The 26580-nt window shown below is 38.1% G+C and overlaps 1 protein-coding gene across 2 annotated transcripts in view; it reads left to right on the top strand.

Annotated features, from left to right (window-relative positions):
• Positions 1–26580, top strand: part of ROCK1 (Rho associated coiled-coil containing protein kinase 1) — an 82037-nt gene that overhangs the window by 8846 nt on the left and 46611 nt on the right. For both annotated transcript variants that reach the window (XM_042869016.1, XM_042869017.1), the window contains exons 2-4: positions 20970–21051; positions 24775–24875; positions 25744–25881. In XM_042869016.1, the coding sequence (XP_042724950.1) occupies positions 20970–21051; positions 24775–24875; positions 25744–25881 (321 nt within the window). The remainder of the gene's footprint in view (positions 1–20969; positions 21052–24774; positions 24876–25743; positions 25882–26580) is intronic.

Here is a 26580-nt window from a genome sequence, read left to right as displayed (position 1 = left end):
CCATAAAACTAGTGGGGTGTGCATCCTTGTTTTTGTGAAACTAGTGCATCACTCTGGTTTAATGGTAGCGGCTGCCATTCCCACTGAACTCTCAAGGTGCTTGTCAGAGATTTTTGATAAGTTTTTAGTCTTCCTGTACTTCATCTTTAGAAACGGCTGTTAACAAATATTGCCAAAAAGCAGTGATATGAGTGAGGTGTGGTTGTGAAGTGAGGAGTATTTCTCTCAGGTAAGAGAGGGCTCATAGAAGTCTGGTGGAGAGACATGGTCACGTGTTTAACTGTGGTGCTACACATTCCATTTGAAATTTTGTACGTAATATATTTATGTTGACTACATATGGGATCATAAATAAAAAAATTGATTTTTTTTTTTTTTTTGACAGTCTTAAAACCTATTCTCAACTGCCTTACTTAAAATGGAAAGCAGGGTGGCATTTTCTTTGCAGCTCACAGGACTGTGTTTAGCCAGTGTATCAAAGCCCATAACCTTACTGGCCATGACTTGAGCTGGCACTGTGCTGCAACCCATGCCTTGGTTTCATTCCTCCCAGATGGGGCTCACAATGCACTGAGGTTCAGTTGGCGCTGAGGGCCGGGCTGCTTAGCGGGAAGAGCTGCCACCATGATGGCGTGGGGTTGGAGGTAGCTGCACTGCCTGCTGTGCTGGGCCACACCACCTGTAGGCTGCAGGTTGGATATGGCTGTTGGTAACAAACCTACAAGCTAGTAGTGCCTCTCTGATTGTTCGTGATTCTGGTAATATGGAGTTCTGTGCTTCCAGTATCTCAGCACATAAATCACACTCTTTCTGGGAAGCAGTGAGGGAGGTTGGGAATGGCTTCAGTACTGGTGGGGCAGGAGCTTGCCTCTGGGGGATAGGCAGTGAAGAGAGAGGCTGACCAGTGAGGTTATGGATGCCCTGTCCCTGGAGGTGTTCAAAGCCAGGTTGGATGGGGCCCTGGGCAGCCTGGTCTAGTATTAGATATGGAGGTTGGCAGCCGTGCCTGTGGCAGGGGGTTGGAGCTTGATGATCCTTGAGGTCCCTTCCAACCCAAGGCATTCTATGATGCTGTGACTGTTGTGGGCTGTCAGTGCAACAAGCGCTATCTTCTGCAGTGTAGGCGACAGTCCAGCATGCTTATTCTACTCTTAATATTTAGAACACATTTGACTCTATCTTATAAGGGGGGTGGCGGAAGCCTCTCTAGCCGGGGGATGGTAGAGTAAGAGTAGATGGGGGACATTATTCAGGTAAGAAAGGGCTGGAAAGTAACACAAAGAGTTTGTGCTGGTTACACTTGCGCCATTCCTTTATCATGGACACAACAGTGCACAGAACATATAAGGCTGGATGTGGAGATGTTGTTGAAAATAAGGTAATACTAGCACCAAGCATATTTATGTTAGATTCTGCTAGTGGTGCTAGAAGTGGAAATCTATGAAAATTCTTCACAAGTGTTTATTTAATATGATTCCTGACTATGCTGATGTTTTGTTATACAAATTCTTAGAAAATGGTGTCAGCTGAGTTGTAGATGCAGAAGTTATCCTTTCAGTGTTGAGATGAGGGGATTTATCCTCACTTTGCGAAAAGTTTTTTCTGCTGCTTCCATCTACCCGTCTGTTACCTTGTTGCTCTCTAATACATCTTCTGTGAGCTGTTGTCTTCTTCCTTTCACTCTGCTTGCTAATAGCTCCACTACTGATTCATTGGCAGTCGAACGAACAATTGTCAGCAATCTGATGACATGGTTTGCGCTGACCTGGGGACCACTCACATTCTGAGTAACAGAAGTTCTAGTGTAAAGAGTGTAACTTAGTACTGTATGCTCTATATCCTCTTTTCATAGAGTCAGGTTGGAAAAGACCTCTAAGATCATCTAGTCCAACAGTGAGCTCTTCTCCACTGTGCCCATTAACCATGTCCTTCAGTACCACATCCACACGTTTCTTAACACCTCTAGGGATGGTGACTCCACCACCTCCTTGGGCAGTCTGTGCCCCTGCCTCACCACTCTTTCTGAAGAGGAATTTCTCAGAATTTTTTTTTTCTGAGGAAACAAATGTACCTTCCCTGGAGCAGCTTAAGGCCATTCCCTTTTATTCTATCACTTGTTACCTTTTAGGTAATTGTAAAGAGCAACAAAGTCTCCTCTGAACCTCTTTTTCAGAGCACACCATCCTCTAAGCAACTTCTAAACACACAATGCTGAAAATGATGCCAGTTAAATTACAAACTTATTCAGGCCTGAAATTTTTGCTTTGCTAGTATTGGCAACAATCATAACAGCTTTTGAAAACTGGGACTATCATTGCTAATGCTAGTAGGTAGCAGTAGAAATGGTGAAATGCCCATTAAGGGCTGTGGAGTGAAAGCTTAGCTGTTGATTCAAGGTATGTGTGTTGTGTTTTATTGCTCCCGCCCATGAAGTACACTGAATTTGGAACTGGAGATATCATTAAGAAGGCTTCCTCTGAAGAGAGCGGATTAGTTTGCTTCCTGGAAGAGTTTTTGTCTTTGACTAAAAGGCTCTTGTCTATTTTCAGCCTTGTTCATACTCCACAGACTGTTCATACAAATTCTGAACATAGCATCTCCAAACAGTTCAGGGTCATGCTTTTTGCTTATAAAATTGAAATGTCTTAAATGTCTTCAGGTTTTCAAAACAAAGGTTTTTATCTTACTTAATGCAATATATGAGATGTAATCAGAGATTGCAGATTGAGATGTCAGAATAAAGAAAAAAGTGTGGAGTGTTACAGTGCTGGAATTATACTGCTGCAGTTCTGGGACTGTGACTGCAGTTTAATCCTGTGTAAATTTCTGCCTTCTGATGCAGTGCAGTTGAACTGTTACTGTCAGGGAAAACTCTGGATGGCTGTGTTCTTCACTTCACCTTCCTGTTTGGGCATGGCAACCTCTTCCTTAATCACAAGGAAGGGTATCAGACCTACTAAGTTCACCTTCATATAAATTAAAGTTCTTGCTAAGTTTGTGGGAAATAAGAGAACCAGGAATTCCAGGGAAAAAGAGGGATTTTTTAATATACTCTTCTTCATTCCAGTTTGACAAACATGTAACAGGAATAAATGAAAAGATTAATTAGAACTTTGTATTTGCAAGTTGGGAAGTATTTTTTTTTCCCCCTAAATTTCTGATTGCAGTTCCCCTGGAAAGGAAAACTTGATTTTTCAGTTTAAGATTTGACCAGAATAGGCAGTTGAAGGTTTCAGATCAGGCTGCCTTGTGATGGACTGGCTAGTTGTATTAAAAGAGATGAACTGTGTCTTGTCTTGCTGCAGCTAAATCACACACGAAAACTTGCCTGCCAGTTGTGTTGCATTGCTTATATTTTGAGAGAAAGCAACACATCTGAGAGAGGTGTATGTTAGAAACAAGCTGTTAAAATGGTAAGCCTACTTCTGCAAGGAGGGTTAAATCATTGCATGTGATTTAAAAATTCATCTTGTTAAGTGATGAGTTAGGAAGAGCGGGGGTGGGGAAGTGAAATGTGACTGTCAGTTTCTGAAGGATTCTTTTCAGAAGTCCTCTGATGTCTTCATTAGATATTTAACTGTTTTTTCAGAGGAGTTGAAATCAACACATTTTTTTTCATAACCATGTTAAATGACACTCTTCTTTTATAAGTAACTTGTAACTTTGTCTAACTGAACTGTGAGCTTTAGTTCAATCTCCTGTAGGTCTTACTCTCCTTGGAATTGCATCATGATAAATAAATGGCTTTCAGGTTTAATGAAGTACAGTTTTTCCATCCTGGAGCTATAGAAACGAGCTATTTTATTAGCTAACCCTCCTTTCTTCCTCTAGAAAAAAACTGATAATATGTATATGCCAAAAGAGCTTCTGCTTAAGTTGGGCAAGATGCCTATGTGCTCTGTGTGCTACAGAACACCGCTTCTAGAATTCCAGGATTTCTTAATGCAGAAGGGAGGTGAGTTATCAAGATACAATATTCTTCAACTAGAAATCATATTTTGATAAGAGGAGGGGAAAATAGGATAGAATTGGATAGGTGACAAAATCATTTAGGCAGAATTGACATTACTGACAATTCTTAGGCTTTCAAGTTAACATAACTCTTTTACTCTCACAGTGGGTGTATTTGCCAACCATGCATTTCCTCATTCTTACTGGTTTTGAAAAAATAGCTGTCTGTTCATTTGACTTTGAGATTGTGCAAAGTCAGTCATTCCATTTCACTACTTTGAGTAGCAATCAAATGTCAAGCCTAATAAGACAAAAGTTGAAATCAAAGCTGGAGTGCCATGTGATCCTTTTTTTTTCTTCCTCCTCCTACTTAGTAAATGAAGTATCAACCAATGGAAAGCATCATTGCTATACCTGACTTTGCTTTTGCCTTTGTGCTTTCACCTTGTGTTCTGCAGCTGGGAATAATCAGTTTTCACTATCAGAGGTGATGGTAAGGGGTTAGAACAATAAGAATACCCTTTGTTTGGAAGGAAGCCTTGTCCGTAAGATACCAATGTGAATACAAGGTTTGGACATCAGGCAGAGAAATTAGGAAGATAATTAGAGATAACTTTGGGACAGGAGTCATTTGATTGGCCTTTGGTGACTTAAGTCAGGGTTTTCCGGTTTTTTAGGCTTTTACTGAGACACTGTTTTCGTTTCTATGTCCTGCTTCTAAAATAAGGAAGTACTAATTTTTCCCAGCTGTAGGTTTGATGGTGCTGAGGCAAGTACTGCCTGTACTCATAGAAGAAGCAAGGAAATTACACTGGTAGTACCATGGTGTACTTGAAAAATAGATATCAGGTTTCAAGCACCAATATCAAAGACAAAAGAAAATCCAGAGACTTTTTAAATCTGAAGAAAGGTGTGAATCTGTTTATAACATACTAATGAAGATGCAGTATTACACTTCACCATTTCAGTAGTTAACTAACCTGAAGCCATTGCTTTCAGATGAAGTATTTTGTGTTAGAGCTGTTCTCTTCAGTTAGCCAGATAAATTGGTAAAAATAGTAAATTTGAGTGTAGTTTTGACTGCCAGCCATTGCTTTAATAGAGAAAACTAGTATTTTTGTTATACTATGTTATACATGAGCTTAAAATTGCTTTGCATTGTTATTATAGAAATAAATGTTTATGATGCCCAAAGGTTTTCCTTGACAGCATGGAAACTGTCCTGTTCATAACCTGGCTGTCATTGGTTACAAGCTTTGAGTAGATTATGGTAGGGATTCATTGTATTTTTTGGGAAGGGAATTTGGAGACACTAAGCACAAGCCTCAAGAGATATGATGTTTTTTACAGAAAAAGTTCAGTACCACCTGTCTGAGTTGGGTGATGTATATGAAACTGTTAAAATGAAGTTGTATGCATTTTCATCTGCAGTTAAACTGATAAACCATAGCATCCACTGCTCAGTTGATGACGCTCAGTAGAATGATGGGAGGCCATTCCTGTTTGGTATGGTTTCCAGAGGGGTAGGGATCAGTAAAATGTTTTATTCACCTAAGTAGTTGTTGAGGGTTGTAATAAAGATTGTAATTAAGTTCATTCTTTTTCCAAAAGAATACTTAGCATCATATTTTGAGTGCTCCGTGTTTTTCTGCTTTAATGAGGTCATGTGCAGCTAGTGCTTGACTTCTTCTTTAAGTCTGTCTCACAGGTTTTCACAGAAAGTCTTTCTGTGGAAAGCTTCATTAATTTCTGGAGATGTTTAAATGCAAGTTGACTAAAAAGAAAAATGTTTGGTATGTTCTTGATTAGCTTTTCTGTATTTATATTAATGGAATGTCATACATTTTCTTTTAAAATAATAATAATAATAAATCCTGCAAATTCAATTGAATCTTCAGAAGGCTTAGCAGAAATCTTCGTTCCCAATGCTGTGAAATTGGAATTTCCTACTTGAGATGTTGTTAGGAACATTCCCATCATATTTCTTTCTATATACTGTGACGCCATTCACAAAATAGCAAACTTGATTCAAATAATTCCTTCTGCCAATGTGTAGTTGATTTAATTTTGAAGAGGCATCAAATGCACTGTGATCTCAAGCTTCAGAGAAAACATGCATGCAGTGTTTCACTGTTTGCTCTTCCCTTTCTCTTGATGCTTTGTGACCAAAGCTAGAAAAAAAGTCTTTGAATATCAGGGCAACAGTCTGTTTTCAACAGTGCTAGTTGGTCTGTATGGTTACCGTGTGCACAGTTGTTTGAGGGGACAGCAGAGTGCAGGGTGTGATATGCTAGTCAGCACAATTTTCGTATCATTCATTTCACAATATCAGATCGGGTCAATGGGGAAAAAACCCAAAACAATCAAAACAAATCCTAAACAACTCCCTGTCCTCCCCCCAACCAAACTGAACAAGGAAAAAAAAAACCACCAAAACTGAAGGAAACAGTTGATAAATCTGGTGGCATAAGCAGATGGAGGAAACTAAATCACAGAATGCTTACACTTCAGATCTAGTTTCTAAATGAACAAAAAGATGAACTGCTGCAACTATGATGATGAAAAACATTTAGGAAATACCTAACTGGCAACTTTAAATTGAAATTCTCTGAATTCACAAATAAAATGCAGTGGAAAGGTTCTGTAGAGTTAACTGTTTGTCACATTCAATATGTTTCAATGAAGATGAAGATTGTCTGGGAGGACATTCCTAAGACTTCATCCAGCAAGTTCAGATTTTGCCGTTGGGTTAAGAACTCTCCCATGTTGGAGAAATTAGCAAACTGGTCAGGAGCAAGTAGTATTTCTTACATACACAGTAGCTTTATCTCGTGATAGCTTTCTTCGAACTGATAGATGACTTGAGGTGAGAAGTTGCTCAACTTGTATAGGTCTTTCCAAATATAGAGTTACTATAGAGCAAAGTTTTCAGTAAAGTAGGTTGTAATCCTCTTTTTCTAAGTATGGTACTAATAGAAAGAATTAGGATCATAATGTAAGTACACATATCAGTACCAGATTAGTTTCAAGTCAAATTTTTCCCAGCAAATCCTTATTCTTGAAGATGCCAGAGGTTTGTTTTAGAATTTTGTTTTTACAATCAGACGGGTGTTACAGATCTGCAGCTACAATCCTGAGGTTGGTGGCCATCAAGAGTGAGGCCAAGGCAGTTTTGCTTCAACAGCTTCTTGAGTCTCTATTGTAAATCAGTGCCTAACACTGCTACTGCCTGTGTGCTGCATATAGTTGCTGTAGTATTCAGATGCATGCTTTCTAAAATGTACCTTTTACAGAATCACAGAATCCAGTCCAACCATCCACCTATCACCAATAGCTCTCACTAAACCACGTCCCTCAACACAAAATCCAAACGTTCCTTGAACACCTCCAGGGTCGGTGACTCCACCACCTCCCTGTGCAGCCCATTCCAGTGCCTGACCACTCTTTCAGAAAAATAGTATTTCCTAACGTCCAGCCTGAGTCTCCCCTGGCGCAGTTTGAAGCCATTCCCTCTAGTCCTGTCACCAGTTACACGAGAGAAAAGGCCGACCCCCAGCTCACTGGGGTACTGTGAGAGACAGTGTCAAAGGCCTTGCTGAGGTCTAGGTAGACTACATCAACAGTCTTTCCCTCATCTACCAGACGGGTCACTAGATCGTAGAAGGTCAGGTTGGTCAAGCAGGACCTGCCCTTTGTGAACCCATACTGGCTAGGCCTGATCCCCTAGTTGGCCCCACATGCCGCGTGATCTCCCTCTAGACAATCTGCTCCATAACCTTCCCTGACACTGAAGTCAGGCTAACAGGCCTGTAGTTTCCCGGATCCTCCTTACAACCCTTATAGATGGGAGTCACACTGGCAAACGTCCAGTCTTCTGGGACTTCACCAATCAACAAAGAGCACTGATAGATAATGGTGAGTGGCTCAGCTCTCGCTTCTGCCAGTTCCATCAGCACTCTCGAGTGAATCCTGTCCGGCCCCATGGAATTGTGGCAGTCCGGGTGGAGTAGTAGGTCTCTGACTGTGTCCTCCTGAATTGCGGGGGGTTCTGTCTGCACTCCAGTCGAGACTACTAGGTCAGAGAGCAGAGTACCCTGCAGATAACTGGTGCGACCTTTAAAGACAGACGTAAAGAAGGCATTCAGAACCTCTGCCTTTTCCTTATCCTCAGTGGTCACATTCCCAGCCTCATCCAGTAAAGAATGAAGATTCTCCTGAGTCCTCCTCTTACCGTTGATGTGTTTGTAAAAGGGTTTCTTGTTCCTTTTAACCCCAGTGGCCAGGTTGAGTTCAAGCTGGGCTTTTGCCTTTCTGATTTTCTCTCTGCTTATCTTAACAACTTCTCTGTACTCCTTCTGAGTCGCCCATCTCTTCTTCCGCAGGAGGAACATTTGTATGTACATTTTATATGTAGTTTATATATACATATTTATTTGTCAGGGAGCAATATTATGATTAGCAACAAAATAGACTCATTGGAAAGTGCATATCAAATTCTGGCTAATACTGGAATGACTGCTGTCAGTGTTGTTGATGTCTTGGGCATTTTGGCTATTAAAAATCGCATCTCTCTAGCACATTCACATTATTGGATGATGTCTGGAACCAGTGAGTCAGACTATGGGATCTTCACAAGACTGTTTTCAGTAGTTAATGTTAACCTGTATGTAAAGAAACAGCATGTGAGAATTTGAAACTGTTCCACTCAGCTCTTTTTCCAATCTCTTCCTCTTGTCTTCTGGACAATAATGAACTTTTCTTTTGGTTTTCAGAAGTTACCTAATTCATAGATGGGTTTGGTTTGACTCCTGATGGATATTCAGGCCTTCTCTTATTTCCTTAACAGCAGTATGTTCAAATGAGTTGCAGTCTGGCGTACTGCAAGTGATACAGTCATTTTTGAACCTGCATTTTTGTTGAAGATTCATTTAAAAACAGTTTCTTATACTGGACAGTTATCTTCTAGGATATGGCCAGATTAGGAGGTTTTTCAGTGAAGCAAGATAAACTTTGGCAATTGAGGTTTGTCCTGTTACAGTTTTGTAGGTTGAGAGAGAGATGAAATCATAAGAAAAAAGGATCAGTTCACATCCTTGTGTACTTTATGTCCAAATTGGAAGGAGCAAGGGAGAAAGCTCTAAACATTTCAATGCAGTGTGAATGAGAATTGTACATCAGTTTTTTTGGGGATTCTCAAGTGCTGTTTGGGATGTATGTCTGATGTATACAGAACATATATCTGCACATTTCCAGACCTTTCCTAAAGCTTGAGTGATTGTGCTTGTTTTTTTTTTCTTTTCTTTTTTTTCTTTTTAACTCTTCTAAACCGAATTGCTTGGCTGCATTTCAGAATCTAGTTAACTGTGAATGACAGTTATTTCCATGCAAGTGCATTTTGTTTGAATACCACAGAAGATTTAATGGTTTTCTTAATTTCTACTTAAGTCTATGAATTCTGAGGTTAGGTAATTATATTCAATTATAAAGTGGCCATGACTGACAGCAAGCATCTGCTTCTAAAATGACTGTGTACATGTACCTGTTTTCATATAGCTGTTCAGAAGTTGGCTTTGCAGTCCAGCAGGGACTTCTGCCAAGAGAAGTGGAGGAGGCCTGAGGGAAAGTTAATTCTGAATTCAAGGGGATAGTGCTCAGTAAATGATGTTCTGGTGTAATCACTCACTGGTATTTTCTAGTATTTAGGGAATTGGGATCCTGCTTTGCTTGGTGTCCTATGAAAGCAGATTTTACATGAATCGGAAGGAGCAGATATTACCTGAACTGGCTGGATGTGGCTTTTGCACCGCTGGTTGAAGCCAGTAGATAATGCAGTGTCCCCTTTCATGTGGATGGTAAGTGAGTAGTATGTTTTTCATAGTGTCTAGGAAAGAAATCATCTAGTAGATTGACACAACTCACACATAGCCTTTCAGTTAGCTTTTGTTTTGTTTGTTTGCTTGCTTATTTAGAAAACGTGCTTTCATCAGTTTTGCTCTCTGCTTAAAGAGAAACTAAATGACAGCTACTCCAAACAGTCTGTGAGATGGAGGAGCAGAAGTAATGTTCGAGTGCCCTGTTTCATGACAGGCTTATATGGTGTGACTAAAGTATGGTTTGTCCTCATCTCCTGTTGAGATTAACATAATCAGCCCAAGCTCAGCCTTGCTCCCTTGTAAGGACAGGCAAGAGAGACTTTGACAAGATTCCATGGTAGTGGCAGTGGTCCAGACATCCCTGGCTCTCTCTTCTCTTGGGCTAAGATTTGTTTTCTAAATCTAAAAGAAAATCATGCCTTTGGAGGATATATATTAGTCTATTGCATCCTCTTGGCAGGGCGAATGCTTTTCCCAAGTTCTGAAGTGTTCTGTATATGTGGGGAGAGTAGTACTAAAGAGAAGTTGATGTTGTACACTGGTCTATGATATCAGTGCATCTGGAGCAACATGTTGGAAGAGCTGTTTTTCATCTGTTTCTTAGAATTTTAGTATTTTATTTCCCTCCAATAGCAGTTCTTAAGCTCAGTGTAAATACCCAACATAGTAACAGCTGGATTCCAGTATTTTACAATGTTTTGCTGTCTGTCTCTTGGTTGAGCAACCACACTGAAATGTCTTTCTGGCTTGAGCAACTGTACTGAAAATTTCAGGGCATGCTGTCTTTCTTGCTATAAGAAGCTAATGACTTTAGTTTTCCCAAGCATAAATCTCAAGGTTTGAAAGGAATGTAGGAAACTTATTTACAAATCCCTAAACAAGCTTGCAAGCCTAATGTATATCAGGACCTGATATATCAGGACCCTTTCTAGATTAGAAATAAGTGTTGGGTACAAATGAATTCCTGATACAGCATCTGTTCCTCTAGTTTTCAAAAAGTGAAATTGAAAATCTCAGGTGAAGTGACATATTCTTGCTGTGCTATGTGTAATAAAACCCCTGCTAATTATCACGTGAGAAACTCCAATCTGCAAAAGCCACCCTGAGCTATGGAAGACAGCTTTAGTTCAGGTCTGTAATTACTTGAGTGTGCAACCATGTTTTCATGTAGGTTTTAAATTCTTATTTGTTACACCCCTTTTTAATGTGCAGTCCAAAGCACTTCGGGTTTTTGTCATGACTGCTGTGTTGTCAGAGTGAAAAGTGTTCTGGAGGAAATTGGTCTTAAATAGTGGTGAAGTTGTACTTAGAGCTTGCTAGATTTCTGGCTTTACTGGTGAATGCAGGCGCCTTTACCCTTGAAAGCAGTCGCTGTTTATGACTTGAAAATACACATAAGCATCCAACGTATTTCAAAGATGCATTACTACTTCACCCCTTATGTTACCGTTTGTTTGTTGAGGGGGATTTTGATAAAGTGGGTGTCTTTGTCACTTCTTTCTTAGCTTCTTAATGGCAGTGGTAAGATCATACTTGTAGGTTCTAAATTTTTAACACTTTGGATGCCAGAATCTAGAAGCAATTTCTTCTCAGAAGTGCTTTGTTCAGTATTAGTGGTGCAGATGTCCTAAAAATGTGAAAAGCTTGCTGCCTGCTTTGCTGCTATCAGTAGCAAAATCCTGTCCATTCTGAAGAATCTCAGTGCTTGGCAGTAGAATTATCTTGCCTCTATCTAAAATAAATCTCATCAAACTTTTATTACCTGAAAACAAAACAAGCCGACTTTAAGATCATTCTTGTAGCTATATTCATCATGGACAAAAAGTGAATATAGAACAGCATTAGTTTTATGTACACGTAAATCTTTCGTTTTTACTGCAGCTGGAGTTTTTCTACTATTGATAGGTGAAAAAAAGCCCATGGACTTTGTGGGTGTTTGCATTATAAAGCTGTGTAGTGATGCACAAATTCTTAAGTAGCGCTCAGTCCTTGTTGAGTTGCATATTTCAAATATCTGTGTGACTGTGATCGCTTGAGATGGAATGCCTACTGCAGAAATGGAGATAGAGCTCTGACAGGGGTCGTACAACCACAGAAGCTTCTCAAAGCTGATGCTCTCAGGGAGTTGTGCTCAACTTTCCTCCTTTTTGCAGTCCGTGTGACAGCAGAGGACACCATATAATTCTACAGATCACGGTTTCAGTTTCCAGAAAGTATTTTTGGCATAATTCTCTCTTTAACTTCATTTTCAGACTTCTGTCATGGCTACTTTTCACCTCTTAATAGGAAAACTGTTTTGACTTATTGTAGAGTTTTAGGAAAGAATTTTTGTAATATGTTGAGCTAAAAGATCTAAGGTTGTTTTGCATATTAAATACCTCTTACACGTTACATTTCTTCTTATGGACATGTTGGTACCCTGCTAGCTCTCATCCTGTCCAGCTGGCTGAAGTTAGCTTCTGAAGGCTGACTGCATGGATACCTGCCTGGAAAAAGCTTGAAGAGGCAAACTGTGGTTGGTTTCCCAAGCAACAGTTGCAGAGGGGGATGTTTCCTTTGCTATAAATGTCACTGTTTCATAGTGGTGTTGTACTGTTGCTTTCCCTTGACTGAAATTGTTTGTTACCTTTGGACTTCTGAACTGATACAGGCACAGTTTATCCTTCCATATCTCTGGCTTATCAGTTGTGTTTACTGTTTTATTGAAGGATAGTTGTGTACCAGTGTTTCTATCTGCAGTGTTTTAGCCATCCTACTTTTGCTTTCTAATGAGTGTTTCTCAGACTGTTTACTCTGTTATTCTGAATCGGTAGCTGTGTGTGTGTTCAAATGGACTGTACAAGCAGAAGCAGTAGCTCTGTGTGCTGCCTGTGGATGAGTGTCCTCTAAAGATAACTAAGAGTACTGTAGACATCTCAACTTTTGCTGATGTATTTTGCAGGTGAGATTTAGTTTCCGCCCCCAGGTTACTTTACATTTGAGATGCAGGAACAGGGCTTGTGGTATATTTTCAGCAAACAGGCTAACTTGCATAACTCAAAAGGATGTGAGGTCACTTCCCAAGGTATTTCTGTGGCTGCTGTGGTTTCAGGGAGCTCCAGACCTGTGAGGCACTTCTATTGCTTAGTGCTGGAGCTGCTGCACAGCGTTGGATCCATGGTGGTGTGAATGCCAGTCAGACCTTTAACTATAATATGCTTTAAGTGTATTTGTGCTCAGCACATTCAATATAGTTTTATTGGAAAGGGCAGTTTTAAGAAGCTGTGCTTACACATTATTTGATCCTAGTGGGAATTCAAATACAGCTTGGTTAAATCATATAAACCTAGTGTATACCATCTCTTTTTATTTTCTGCACATTGAGATGTCAGGAAACCAGTGTAGCCTTCCAGATAGTTATGCAGCTCTTTTCTTCTGCATGTAAGGTGTCTTCTGGATGGCAGCACATACCATGAAGCACTGTAGATTGTAAAAGAGCATACCACAGCATAGCAACTCATGCAAGTGAACTTCTTTAAGGGAAATCAGCTACAGCTATCAAGAGACCTCTCTTGTTACAAAATGAAATAATATAATTTGACTTAACAGCAATTAGTTTTTACTGCTTTCATTCATCTCTTCCGTCTGCTTCCAAACACACGTTGCACTTATTTCTGCATAAATCTGACTGAAATACGTTCTTGGTGATATTTTGGTGTCTGTATATATATTTTCTTCATCTTCCCTGAAAACACTGTTCTCTCATTTTATAGCTGTTCTTAAAGATATCAGATTAACCGAACTTTATTAAGGTGATATATTGAAGTACTAAAATACCAGTGTATTAAATTTAAGCTTGGATTTAATAAATATTAATCACACTATGATTTCCTACCGTAGTGAAATTAGCGCTGTTATAGTGTTAGAGGTTTTTGTTGGCAGGGACAACAAAACCTCTGAAATGTGTAGAACCCAAAATATGTCTGAAATGCGAGGACCCCAAAGTACTGCATGCTTTTGAAAGAGCAGTACAGCTTGTGTCTGCCTGTCTGTCGTCCTCTGCTGAAGATTTTCTTCTGTATGAGTATGGGTGCTAAAAAGACGGTTACCAATTAAGTACTTACATTTGCATATAACTATACAAAGTTGAGTTACAGGTAAAACTTGAAACTATTTATGGAAAAAATCTTTAAAATCCTGTGATGAAGGCAATAACTGTTATTGCTTTCAATACCCTTGACTTGAGGTTTCAGGATCTTACTACTGAGATTTTAAATCTTTACTGAGTTAAACTCCTTACTTATTGGGAAAAAATTTCTTTGTGAAAGACTTAAATTTATGAAAGCTCAGTGAATGCTGCAAGATACAAAGAAGTAATGAGCTCTGTAGTGTTGCAGATGCCAGCAACAAGAAGGTGCCATGAATCAAGTGCCTTGTACTCAAGCTCATGTCAGTTTGTGTACTTTGCCTAGTCTAACAGTGTAATGAAAATTCTTAAGTGAAGTGTCTTAACTCTGTGTACATTCACTTGTCTACTTTGAAGATGAAGTACTAAATTGCAGTTCCGTGTTCTCTGGGCAGCAATGTAAACAAATAAGATTAATTTAAAACTGTATAGTCTTTTACATACTTAATTAGAGGTGGGTAAATGCAGTCCTATTGGCCTGAAAGTTGGCTTTCGAAGAATATTGCCTGAAACTAGTAGGTTATGAAGGTCTGTGTGAAAAATACATTTTAAAAAAAAAAAAAAAAGTGGAGAGGAAATAATGCTGGGCATGAGAAGAATGGAAAGCTTTGTGTCTTTCCTTATCAGCACAGTTGGCAGCAGGATGTTTCACAAAACAGTAGGGGAGCTCAAAGATGGCTCCAAGGCTTTCTAAAGAGCTGAAGAAACATCAAGTATGCAGAGCTAAGCCTTGTAACGGGGTCTGCCTGCTAATCATGGGGTGTTAAGGATGTTTGGAGAGGATAACTCACTCCTAATGCTTTTTTCATGCAAAGCAAAAGCATAACTGAAGCCATGAAAAAAATGGGAAATTTCTGTATTACAGATAGAATGGGGTCATTTAGGTTGGAAGGGAACTCTGCAGCTTGTCTATTCCAGCATCCCATCACAAGCAGAGTCAGCTGGAACAGGCTGCCTGGGATCGTGCCCAATTAGATTCTCAGGATCTCTGCAGGGATATTGGGCAACCTGTTCCAGTGTTTGACCACACTTACAGGTGTGCTTTATTACTAATTTTTCTTCAGATGAAATCTCATGTTTTAATTTCTTTGCCTCCTGCCCTGTCAGTGGATACCACTATTGGTCTTTCTCTTTTTCATCCCCTTCTGTTTCATACACGTGGGTAAGATCTTCATGAGCCTTCATTTCTCTGGCTCTCTCTCTCTCAGCCTCTCAGGACAGCGCGTTAGTCGCCTATATGGCCTTCTTCTGGATTTGCTCTCTCTGGAGGGCCCCAGAACTGGGTTGAACAGTGCAGGTGTGACTTCGCCAGAGCTGAGTGGTGGGCAGGGATCACCTCTCCTGTCCTGGTGGCAATGCTGTAGGTATCACAGCCCAGGGTGCTAGTGGCTGCCTTGTAGCTGGTCAGTGCTCAGCACGTACTGGTGGCAGGAGCATTTCCTCCCCAGGTGTGGGGCTTGGCATCTGCCTGTGCTGAAGTTCACAATGCTGTCAATTTATCCAGCCTTTCCAGGTCCCTTTAACAATACAAAGATCTGATGATGCAGTTCAGAGAAACATGTTTTTTCTTTCCCTGTGGAGTCAAGTTACTACTTTTTGTGCACGTTTGCAGGTAGGATATAAAAACTCACTTCTCCCGCTACTGTCCCTATTGACATTTCAGCACAGATCATGTATATACATTTTGTAATGTAGGACATGTTGAAAAATTATGATGGACCCACAAGGATAAAGTTCAGTCAGATTTGTTGGTTTAAAGTATGGGAGGAAGCTCTAGTACTATAGAAATAAACAGGAAAATAGTTACAATGCGGGGAACTAAAATATGGATGGTGAGAGTTGTTTGCTCTGAAGACTTACTGTGCTCTCTCCAAAAAAGGAAAAGTAGCAAAGACTGTAAAATTGGATAACTGCCAGTCAGTCTGAGGAATGCAACTTTTGTATGCTGATAACACTCACTAGGTTTCTTAGTTGTCTGAATGATAGATAAACCAACAGTTGTCTCAGTAGCTGTCCTTCATCTGGGTTTATTCACTTTTTTTTTTGTCACACACTTCCATTAGGTACGTAGTAATAAAATGTGTATGAAGTTAAATAATAGTAAAAATTAGAAATAATCCTGTGGCCGTATCCTGATAATGTAGGTCATGTATGTTTGACTTTATATCACTTAAATGTGGTGACAATGTGTTTTGCCACATTGGATTTGCTTGATGGAGTTTGAGTTATTTTAACACTAAATTTCACTGTAAAAATTGCATTAAAGTTTATTTCTTATGTCTGAATAAAAACAGTATTACAGATACTGTAATGAGTTCTGAGGTTAAGGAGTGTTTTTACAAAGTGAGACAGCTCACTGCAGTCATGGTGGGAGTGACAGCTTGATTTGGGAACGCTTTGGGATGAGGTCAAAACTTTGTGAGTAGAGCAGTACCAGCTGACGTGGGACTGCTTACTGCAGGAAACAAACACACTGTGAAGGAATCGTAATGAAAAGACATTCATAATACATATTAATGTATTGAAATTCAATTATGAATTATCAAATTATGAAATTCAAAGCTAATAAAATATGTAATTAATATGTATGCTAATGATACATGTTATTGTTTTCTATATGTATAGAAAAACTGAATGGAAAGTAAAGAAATCTGTCTGCATGCCTCTTAATGAAAATGCATACAGGATTTTTCATACTGGAGTCCTTCCTTAGAGCGTTCTAGAAAAGATCTTTGTATGAATTGACAAAAAAAAAACAAACAAACTGAGACTGGTTAATATTTATCCATCTCTCTTTTTTTTTTTTTTTTTGCTTGATGGTGACTCATTAAGACATGGAGCATTTTTGTGTGTAACCTTTCTGTTTTTCTACATTGCTATTTAAAACTGTTTCGATAGCAGTAAGGAAGATGTTGAACGTATAACATTTTTTCTTCTTTCCTTGAAATAAAAAAAACAACTTGGGGGAATGCAGGAGCACCCAGCCCCAGCAACAGAACAAATGAGCCCATGTGTGTTAAGATGGGGAGCACCTTAACTCCTGTTTGTGGAAGAAAGTCATATTTTGCAGACCTACCATAGGTTTTTGAGGGGATTAGCGAGTATGAGGCAAACAAAAAACATTTGATAAGGCTCTTCATTTCAGATTTTTATCAAAAATAAGTTGCTCTCGGATGGGGTTGTTTGTGGATGAGTGAATAAATTAAGAGTTGGCCATCGGCTCACTCAACAGAGAGATCACTAATGGTGTATAACAGGCTTGTGGTATTTCTCAGAAATAAGTGATCCAAAGTGGTGAATAATGAGGGGATTTATGCTAAAAGGGTAGTGAAAACTTAAAGCAGAACAAAGAAAAAGTCATTATTTGCTGGTGCCTGGATGGTTAAAAGCAGTAGGTGAAATTCAGCATGGGAGGATAAACTCTGATCTTTGTTGAGTGTTGAACTAGATTTGGCTTATAGTACCTGGTTGCATAAAAGAATCAGTGCAGTGCACAGTGGCAGTCCAAATTACTCAGATAATGCAGTTATTAACTTAGTGAAGAGCAGAAACAGGAGATACTGTGCTGTAGTTTATGCTTTTGGAATGAACACAACTGAAATACTATTTATGGTTTTCCCTCCAGTTCAAAAAGGGAGGATGAGAAGCAAAACATTGGGTGACGGTGGGACTTGAAATACAATTCATACAAGGATAATTGGAAAAGAAAAGGCTGAAGGGGAAATGATGGAAGTGTGTGAAATTGAGGTGGAGGAGCTGGGTACTCATCATTACTTTTGTGGCTGAGGCATGGTGACAAAATACATAAAATGAAGTATGCTTTCATGTACCCTTTAGGGTGTGGAGTTATTTATGTGATGCTGTAACTGCTAAACACTTAGAGCAATGAGGGAAAAATTACTGAAGAAAATTGTAGTTTGCTATTAAATACAGCAGTGCGATTTCTGACATATACCAAAAAGGCATTGCCATATGCTGGACTTGTTCATGTCCTCTATCCTAGACATCCTTGTCCTCCTCTTTGGAGACAGTATTTGAGTTCAGAGCGGCCTTCCAGTTGACTCTCTTAGAGGTTAGGTTTAGTTGAAAACACCTCCAGGCTGTAAATGTTGGTGAGATATACTGGCTGTGCTGTGTTTAAAGATATGTATCGAAACCGGGTTTTTCCCATTGGTATGGTTTCAATATCATGAAAACATCTTGTTTATTTTAATAAACAGCATCTGATTACTGTAATTGAAGAGGAGGAGATGTGGCTCCCATAGGTCTTGAAGGAAAGATATTCCTTCCTGTCTGTATCAGGTAGGGGTCAGGTGGCACAATGAGCAAGATGGAAACAGGAGAGCCAAGTTCTCTTTGCAGTTATCAGCAATAATGGTTGTGTCTCCTTTCACTTGACCTTGTTTCTCCAGTTCTCGCTGTAACTCTGTCCTATGTTCCTGTCTCTGTCACCTGTGCCTCTTCTGCTGGGCTTTGCCTTCTTCCTGCCTGCTTCTCCCTGTTCCTTCTCCAGCAGTAGCACTTGAAATAGCTCTTAGTTCTCTGGATGTTGTAGCAAAGGGGGGGTTGCTGTTAAAGAGACTGTTGTAAGAAGCTGCTTGTCTCCAACACCTTTAGGTGTCCTTTGTGTGATTTTGAAGTGTGATTTGATGTGAGCATGAGATCATCAAGTAGTTTGAATTTGTCTTGCAAAGTTTATTTTTTTTTAAGTGTTTTACTTGAGAGAGTTCACTCAAAGATCTGAAAGGGAACATTTCCGTGGTTCACTCTGACTTAAACAATTCTAAAAGTTTGCTGTGGCTTGTTAAATGTGAATTCCCCACTCTCGTCTTGACTTCGGAACTTTATTAAAAGGCACACATGCACCTGACAGACCAATGAAGCTGTGACACTTTGAATACTTAGCAATTTTTTTTTCTGGGTAAAGTCATATTTTAATTTAGAATGAAAAAAGTCATGATGCAAATTAAGACTGATGTTAAAAATGTGTAAATATTTCCATTAGTCTTAGCTTCTTGTAGTCACTTTTTAAAGTTCTCGTGCCCCAGAAGGAAAAAAATGAAGTGTGTCAATACTTAGTTGGTTTCTCTCCCAAAGCTACCAAAAAGGTGAAATTCTCTGGTAGTTTTTCTGGGTGTTTACTGTGCATCTTTGAAAAAGGCATCTTTTAGTAGGATACAAAATAATTCTGACCAAGTTGCATTTGATCTAGCACTATTTCCCAATCTGGTTGGAGTCCAAGCTGTAATTGGCCTCCTACTCTCTTGTTTATATTTCTGATCCATTAGTATGTCTTGGTGGTTGTTGTTTGCTTTCCTTTCTTCTCATCAGTATAAGTTCAAAACAACGGGTCTTTAATACACTCAAGATGCAAAAGCTGACTTTAAGGGCTGTGAAAATATTGTGATAATTGATTTGACTATTTTTTTGTTCTCATTGTAATGCTTCTTAGAGTTCCAGCTAAGCCATTCTTATGGAGAGCTAACTTAACCTAGCAATGTTTCAATGAAATTTAACAAAATGAATAGCGTCCAGCCTTTAATATATCTCTGATTAGCCTTGTATTTTTAGTTCCTTACCCATGGTTTTGAATACCATCATGATTTTACTGCTTGTTTTCATTACATCTGAGATATTTCTATCTCAGTAAATTTAAAATGAGGATTGCAAGCCTATAAATAGTTTAGATAGGTAGTGTTTGGTTTGCATAGCTTATAAACTCTTATAGACTGATGGGAATAAACAGGTTGGAATTTGATATGAGGAACCAAAGGCAATTTTTTAGTATACATCAAACACATTCTTCTAATAAATATTCTTGTAAAGTAAGCTTTCAGAAAGCTTGCTCTGTAATATTTTTTCAAGCAGAGTTACCTGAGGGATGAAGCAGTTAGGACTGATGGATCAACTTTCAATCGTGTATTGCATAATTGCATAGAAGTAAACAACAGCCAAACCCAGGTCTGATCAGATCCAAACTGATCAGTTCAAAGATGTCTGATCTAGGAGCTTACTCCAGCAGGTCAGTAGTAGGTGGTGTGGGCATGTAGGTGGCAGTAGGACATGTAAGTAGCAGTACTTTCCTGGCACGCTTTGCTTGCACCCAGTGGTTTGTATTCCATGGCTTTCCTATCCATCGGCTTTCTTGTTACCTAGCTGATGAGTGCTACGTGTGTAATTCACAAAGTCTTCCTAGAATACTTGATTGTTTTTCATTAGATGCTGTATCTGTGGTTTTCAGCCAACACATTTTTGTTTAGATTTTCTCTGAGGAGGTGTAAACCACCAAAGCGTAATACATGCCTGCTGTAAAATTAAGACCATAAACTTTAAGACAAAGTTTATGGCACTTAACAAGACCTTTAAAATGTAGGATTTTTTTATTTTATTTTATTTTTTTTTGGTTCATGGCAATGTATTTGGTGAAAAATCAGCGAAATTGCATTTGTTCAGAAAATTAAATTCGTACCTTTTAAATATATTATCTTCATTGCTGTGATTAAAAAAGATGGAGAGGTTTGGGTGGTGGGGGACCTGACTCTTGGAGTTAACCTTTTTTCCTGTTGCCATTCAGTGATTAGGTGCTTGCTGCATGGTATGTTGTCATTTCTTAACGTTAATCAACCTCATTAGAACTTTCATAGTTCTAATGAAGGTTTTCTAAACATGAAAACCTTAAAAAAAAGAAAAAAACAGTACTACTGTAAATGTGGTGCTACTGAAGATGAGTAATTTGTACAAGTGTATTTGTTTTGAGATGAACAAAGATTAAGTTTCAACCCTGGCCATTGGAAGAGGAGTAACAGCTATTTTGTTTGTCCTTTAGAGATGTGCAGTAGCTAATTGAATCATTAAGTAAATGTGAATAATTTTGTTTGTATGGAAAATCGATAAGAACAGCCATTTTAATCTCATCTCTCTGACTAGCAGAATGTCTGTTTTCCTAAACATTTAATTTTGCTTTTATTGTTTTTCTTCAGGATGGATTAGACGCTTTGGTGTATGACTTGGATTTTCCTGCCTTGCGAAAAAACAAAAACATTGATAACTTCTTAAACAGGTGTAAGTATTTAATATTGTGGTTACTAACTAACTGGGATTAGAAATACCGACTGAAATAAAAGAATTTGTTGTTGCATCTTGAAATCCTCTGAGAAGTCCTTAGAGATTTTGAGTGCAAGGTGTTCTAATAGTCACATTTGTTTATTTACCAGTCAGTACTGACACAGTTACCAGTAGAAATCTAATCCCCAGCAAATGAATGTTCAAGTTTGCTAATGTAACTGATGTTGTATTCAGTATCACAGAACCTTTAAAGAGAAAGGCCTGTTTCTTTGTTCTTGGCAACCTTTTGGATTCCTGTAGCTTGCTGTGTAATATCATGTACTAATGTACTTAAAACAATTAGCAGTAAAATGACGTAATGTGTGCAGTGTCAAGAAATCATAGTGAAGTGTTCACTGACAGACTGGAGCACTTGTTTCATATTACAAAAGGTCTCTTTACTCTATCCAATGCTCTATAGATGCTGTATTTACATATTCATCAGTTTAGAATTATTTTTTTTTATATATGCACAATTGTTAGGTCACCATGGTAGCTTCCTTGATTTCTAAAGGAATTAGCAGGTAAAAAATAATCCGTTTTATTATCTAGACAGAAAAAAGAAAAGGGAAGAAAATGTTATAAACATTTTGTTTTTCTTTTTCTTATTTTACAACTGGGAGATAGCAGTGCCCTATTACACTTTCTTGTTAATTCTGTTCCCTGTTGGGTTTTTTTGGAAAGAATTTCAAAATTCACATACCTTCAGGTTAATTTTACTCTTATCATAGAATCACAAGGCTGGAAAGCACCTATAGATCATCTAGTCCAACCATCCTCCTATCAACATTACTACCCATTAAGCTACTAAACCCTATCTTGTAGCTCCTCATCCAGATGCCGCTTGATCACTGCCAGGGCCGGCAACTCCACCACCTCCCTGGGCAGCCATTCCAGTGCCTGACCACTCTCCGAGAGAAAAAGTTTTTCCTCATGTCTAACCTAAACCTCCTCTGGTACAATTGTGGCCATTTCCTCAGGTCCTGTTTGTTGCCTGGGAGAAGAGGCCAAACCCCTCCTCATCACAACCTTCTTTCAAGAAGTTGTAGAGTGCAATGAGGTCTCCTCTGAGCCTCCTCTTCTCCACACTAAACAATCCCAGCTCTCTCAGCTGCTTCTCTACTTGTGCTGTAAACCCCTCACTCCTTAGGAAATCATATTATTTATCATATTGCTCTCTATTTTTTCACAACAAGATATCCTTCTCAGTAATAATATTCTTAATGAATAATGTTGATTCTACTGATGGAAGCATTGCCTGCTTTTCATATCTAAAAGCAAAATAAAACAAAAAAAGCACATCATTTAAGAGCAAAGTCTTTTACAGTTTACCAAACAGATAAATTCTGGAAATGATGGCAGAGGTCTTTCCTGATTCTAGACATACTGCTGCCTGTGGATAGAATGGGCAAAGCTTAGAATTAAATTAAGTTTTATTAGATTTTTACAAGCTTAAACATTGTAATTGAATGTTGTAATAACCAACTTTTATGACAAATGCAAAGTAATTTCATTAAAATAACCTGATTTTTGTCTTTGCTTCACTGAAATTGGTTTAAGTCACAATAATGAACTGGTGGATTTCATTTTATTTCCTATCTGTGCCAGTGTAAGCCCATTTGATGTGGTCTGTGGTTCAGCATGCAAGTCAGGCACTCCAGCAGCCAGCTTACATCTAATGTTAAACTTCTCACAGTTCAAGCTATGTTTGAGTTTGTACACATTGTTATGCACACATATTGTATACTCAGTTATTTGCAGAGAAGGTGTGGTGAAACTGCTGGAGAAAGGAGAAGTTGGATTAGGCAAAGGAAATTCTTATTTCAAAACATAATTTGAACGCAGTTTTTAAGAATAGTGAAGTTGTCAGAAACTTTCAGAAGATCTTCACTTTAGCATTTGGGGATGAGTGAAGGAAAGGAAAATGTCTGTTCACGGTCTGAGAATGAGTGTCTTGTAGGTGTAAATTATTCTGTGTAAAATGTAACCTGAAGGAATTTAAGGGTAGAGAACAGACCAAATTATTTCAGCTTCAGGCTGCTTTTGGAGATGTAATTTTGCTGTCATTGCTGGAATATGAAAACAAGCTGTGCGCCTGTGAGCAGTGACCTTAAAGGGAATGGTGAAATCTAGTTTACCTCAAAATTCTGAGTTAAATAAATAAACAAACTCCTTTATGTAACCTACGACATGCAGGCACGTTTTATTGATTAATAGAAAGCCATTAAAAAGTATCTTTTTGCAGTATTAGCTATCCAAATAGTTTACTCCATTATTGTACAACTTCGTTGTGGTCATTTACATTACAAATAAAATCAGAGCTTGCTTTATTTTCTAGAGAACATGCTGTTAGGACATGCTTAGACAGTAAGTTAACAGTCATTGGAAAATCATTGTCATGGACTGGATGATCTTGAAGGTCTTTTCCAGCCTCAGTGATTCTATGATTCTGTAAGAATTGCTGCACTTCAGTTCTCTGCAGTCCCACCCATCTGCTGCCATAGGTCAGTTTTTGCAATTTGCAAATAAGGCAATGCATTTTATTTTAAATTACTGAATATTTTGATCCTTGTATGAAATATTTTGTCAGAATTTACAGTTTGAACATAGTTTGTTGGAATCAGCTACGGTCACATTGCATTGTAAGGGATGGCTCCACCATAGCGGTTTGATAGAGTATTTATTCAAACAAAACTGCATTTGTTTCTGTAGAATAATAAAATCTTGATTTAATTGCACATATGCCACTTTTGTTTTAGGTAATGGTAGTGTATGCTGCAGTCAAATGGTAGTTTTCTATTGTCTGCCAAGTCTTTTTTTTAAACATGAACTATAGAATTGACATTTCTCTTTTCTCTTCCCTTGTATTTCTTTCCAAGCTTTGGTGTTAGGTCTAGAATATTATTTTTGAAAGTAAAATGATGTTGTATAACTTGTTTTATTAGAAGTATTTTAGTATCTGTTCCTTCTTTTTAGAAATACTGAAACTTGAAGCTTTTCCATGTAATCTCATGCCAGTGTTGACCCACATGGATTAAAATAGACCGTTATAATCTTTGACCAAATTTGGAATTAGAATATCTGCCCACTGGGAGTTGGTAAATTATTGTAGTTTATAGAATGACAGGTTTATATAAATAATTACCATGATTCCCACTGCGTGTTTTAAATTAAAATCTTCTTTTTACAGTAAAATGAATAATGAAAGTGCAGAATTCTGAAAGGTTTTTAAAAATAGTTTAAGTGTCTCTTATGTATACTTAATAACATTTTCTCAGATGTATTGCATAGTTATCCAGAAATAGTCTTTTAAAACCGATCTACTTACAAGCAAGATCATGCTGGATATGAGATTTTCGCATAGCTGCTTTTTTTTTTTTTTTTTTTTTTTTTGGTAATATAATTATTTAGAAAAAAATATTTAGAAAAAAATGCCAAGTGAAGGATGTCCAGTAACTTGAGTGTACCATCATTCTTATATTATGTCTATGTCAGGTTTGGTTACTACAGTAATGAGAGTGGTCATGCATTCTGCAGGGAAGTTTCCAATAGGGAAGTAGGTTAAAATCCAAATCCCCTCTTTAAGGAGTTTATCTTTCAATAATGTTGAAAAATTAAAATAAGAGGTGAATGAGTTTAATCAATTTGATGCATATGAAATGTGAATTTTCTTTCATGTAGATAAAGACACAGTAAATAAAATGAGGGATCTGCGGATGAAAGCTGAAGATTATGAAGTGGTGAAGGTCATTGGCAGAGGGGCATTTGGGGAAGTTCAGCTGGTAAGTTCTGTCGCTGTACGTTTGAATGTCTTCTGTAGCATTTGCTGATGCATCTGTTTCTGAATGCAGAGTTCAGAAGATGAAATCACATATTACATATATATGTTATATATGCATTTTGTTATACATTATATATTATATATGGAAATACATATTTCTGTATCTCCCTATCTATTTCTTTTTATCCCATGGAAATGTTTTTGAGAATTTCTGTACTCTCAATCTGCACCTGTTTTGCACTGTAAGTCATACTTCTATTAAAAAGTGGAATATATATTACTCATAATCCACAAAATCAGTCTTTGCTGGTGTATTTATGGATGCTCAAACCTAGGTATTTATGGATGCTGGTGTATTTATGGATGCTCAGGACTCAAAGAATTTCTGCCAGTTCAGTGTCTACAACTGGAGTTTTGTGGAAGTTTCTCGCAGATGAGAGGAGATGTGTGCTGCTGATGTTACATCAGCAACTAGACTTGTCTGTGCTGCTTTATTAAACTGACAATTGGTGGTAGAAACTAGACATAAGCAACAATTTTATGTTTGCTAATGATCTCTACAAATGCTAATTGTCTTACTAGTTTTTAAAAGGTGCCTCCACATGTCCTTTTAGAGATAGTCACCTGCAAGACATAAAATGATTGTTATGCCTTTGGATGCTGTAGGATAGTTCTAGCAAGTATTTAAAGAGCAGTGTCAGAAAGTGCCATCTAATTATTTTGTAGGTGTGGAATATGTAATTCTCTGTGAAAGCATGATGGGTCGTATGAAATCTATTAAGTAGAGTGAAGCATGAAAAGTGTCCAGTTATATTGTTCCTGTATTAATGTGGGAAACTAATGTATTTTGTATGTAACTCTTGTCATAGGTAAGGCATAAATCATCAAGAAGAGTGTATGCTATGAAACTTCTGAGCAAATTTGAGATGATAAAAAGATCAGATTCTGCGTTCTTCTGGGAAGAAAGGGATATTATGGCTTTTGCTAATAGTCCCTGGGTTGTTCAGGTATAGTGAGATTCCTTTAAAAAACATTATTGGTGTAGAACAGTTCCGTTATAGTGCTGCATGACTTGTATTTTCATGGTTTAGCTTTTTAAATTCCCTTCTTTGTTACACTGATCTCTTGAAGAAATACATCACTTACAACAGGAATGCTGTTTGCAACAAATAGCATGTATTGCATTTGGTTGAGAACTGCTTTGCTTTAACAATTGCAAGATAAGCTATTCAGCTTATTCTTAGAACTCTTTGCCAGATAGTAGTTAAAACTGGTGAGCCCGCTCCATAGTAATTCTTTGAAGCAGCCCATGTAACAGAAATATGCGTAAGATGTAGCTTCTGCATATTCCATTTTCTGTATATATTTGCCTGCTCTGGTTATGTTTTCCTCATTTCAGTGTTATTACAATGTTTGGAGAGGCAGTGCTGCCTTTGAAGTTAATATGGAGGATGCCTGAAGCTATCATCATACGTTTGTGTGTGCATGTTAACACATTCGTTTAAACTGTTCTTACCCTTAAGCATGCAAATTCTTTTGTTAAGTTAGAATTAAACAAAATTGTTCAAGAGTAACCTAAAAGTCATACAAGTTTTACCGCAGTCACACTGGCAACTACATCACTTCTGTCTAGGAGTGATTGTCCAACAGAATATTTTATGATTTTCTGAAAGGTTTAAGGAGTCATATTTAAATCTATGTTCACT

The sequence above is a fragment of the Lagopus leucura genome, unplaced genomic scaffold (assembly GCF_019238085.1).
Source record: "Lagopus leucura isolate 7727_CA_CO unplaced genomic scaffold, USGS_WTPT01 Super-Scaffold_100002, whole genome shotgun sequence".
NCBI lineage: Eukaryota > Metazoa > Chordata > Aves > Galliformes > Phasianidae > Lagopus > Lagopus leucura.
This window is presented reverse-complemented; position numbering and strand designations above follow the sequence as displayed.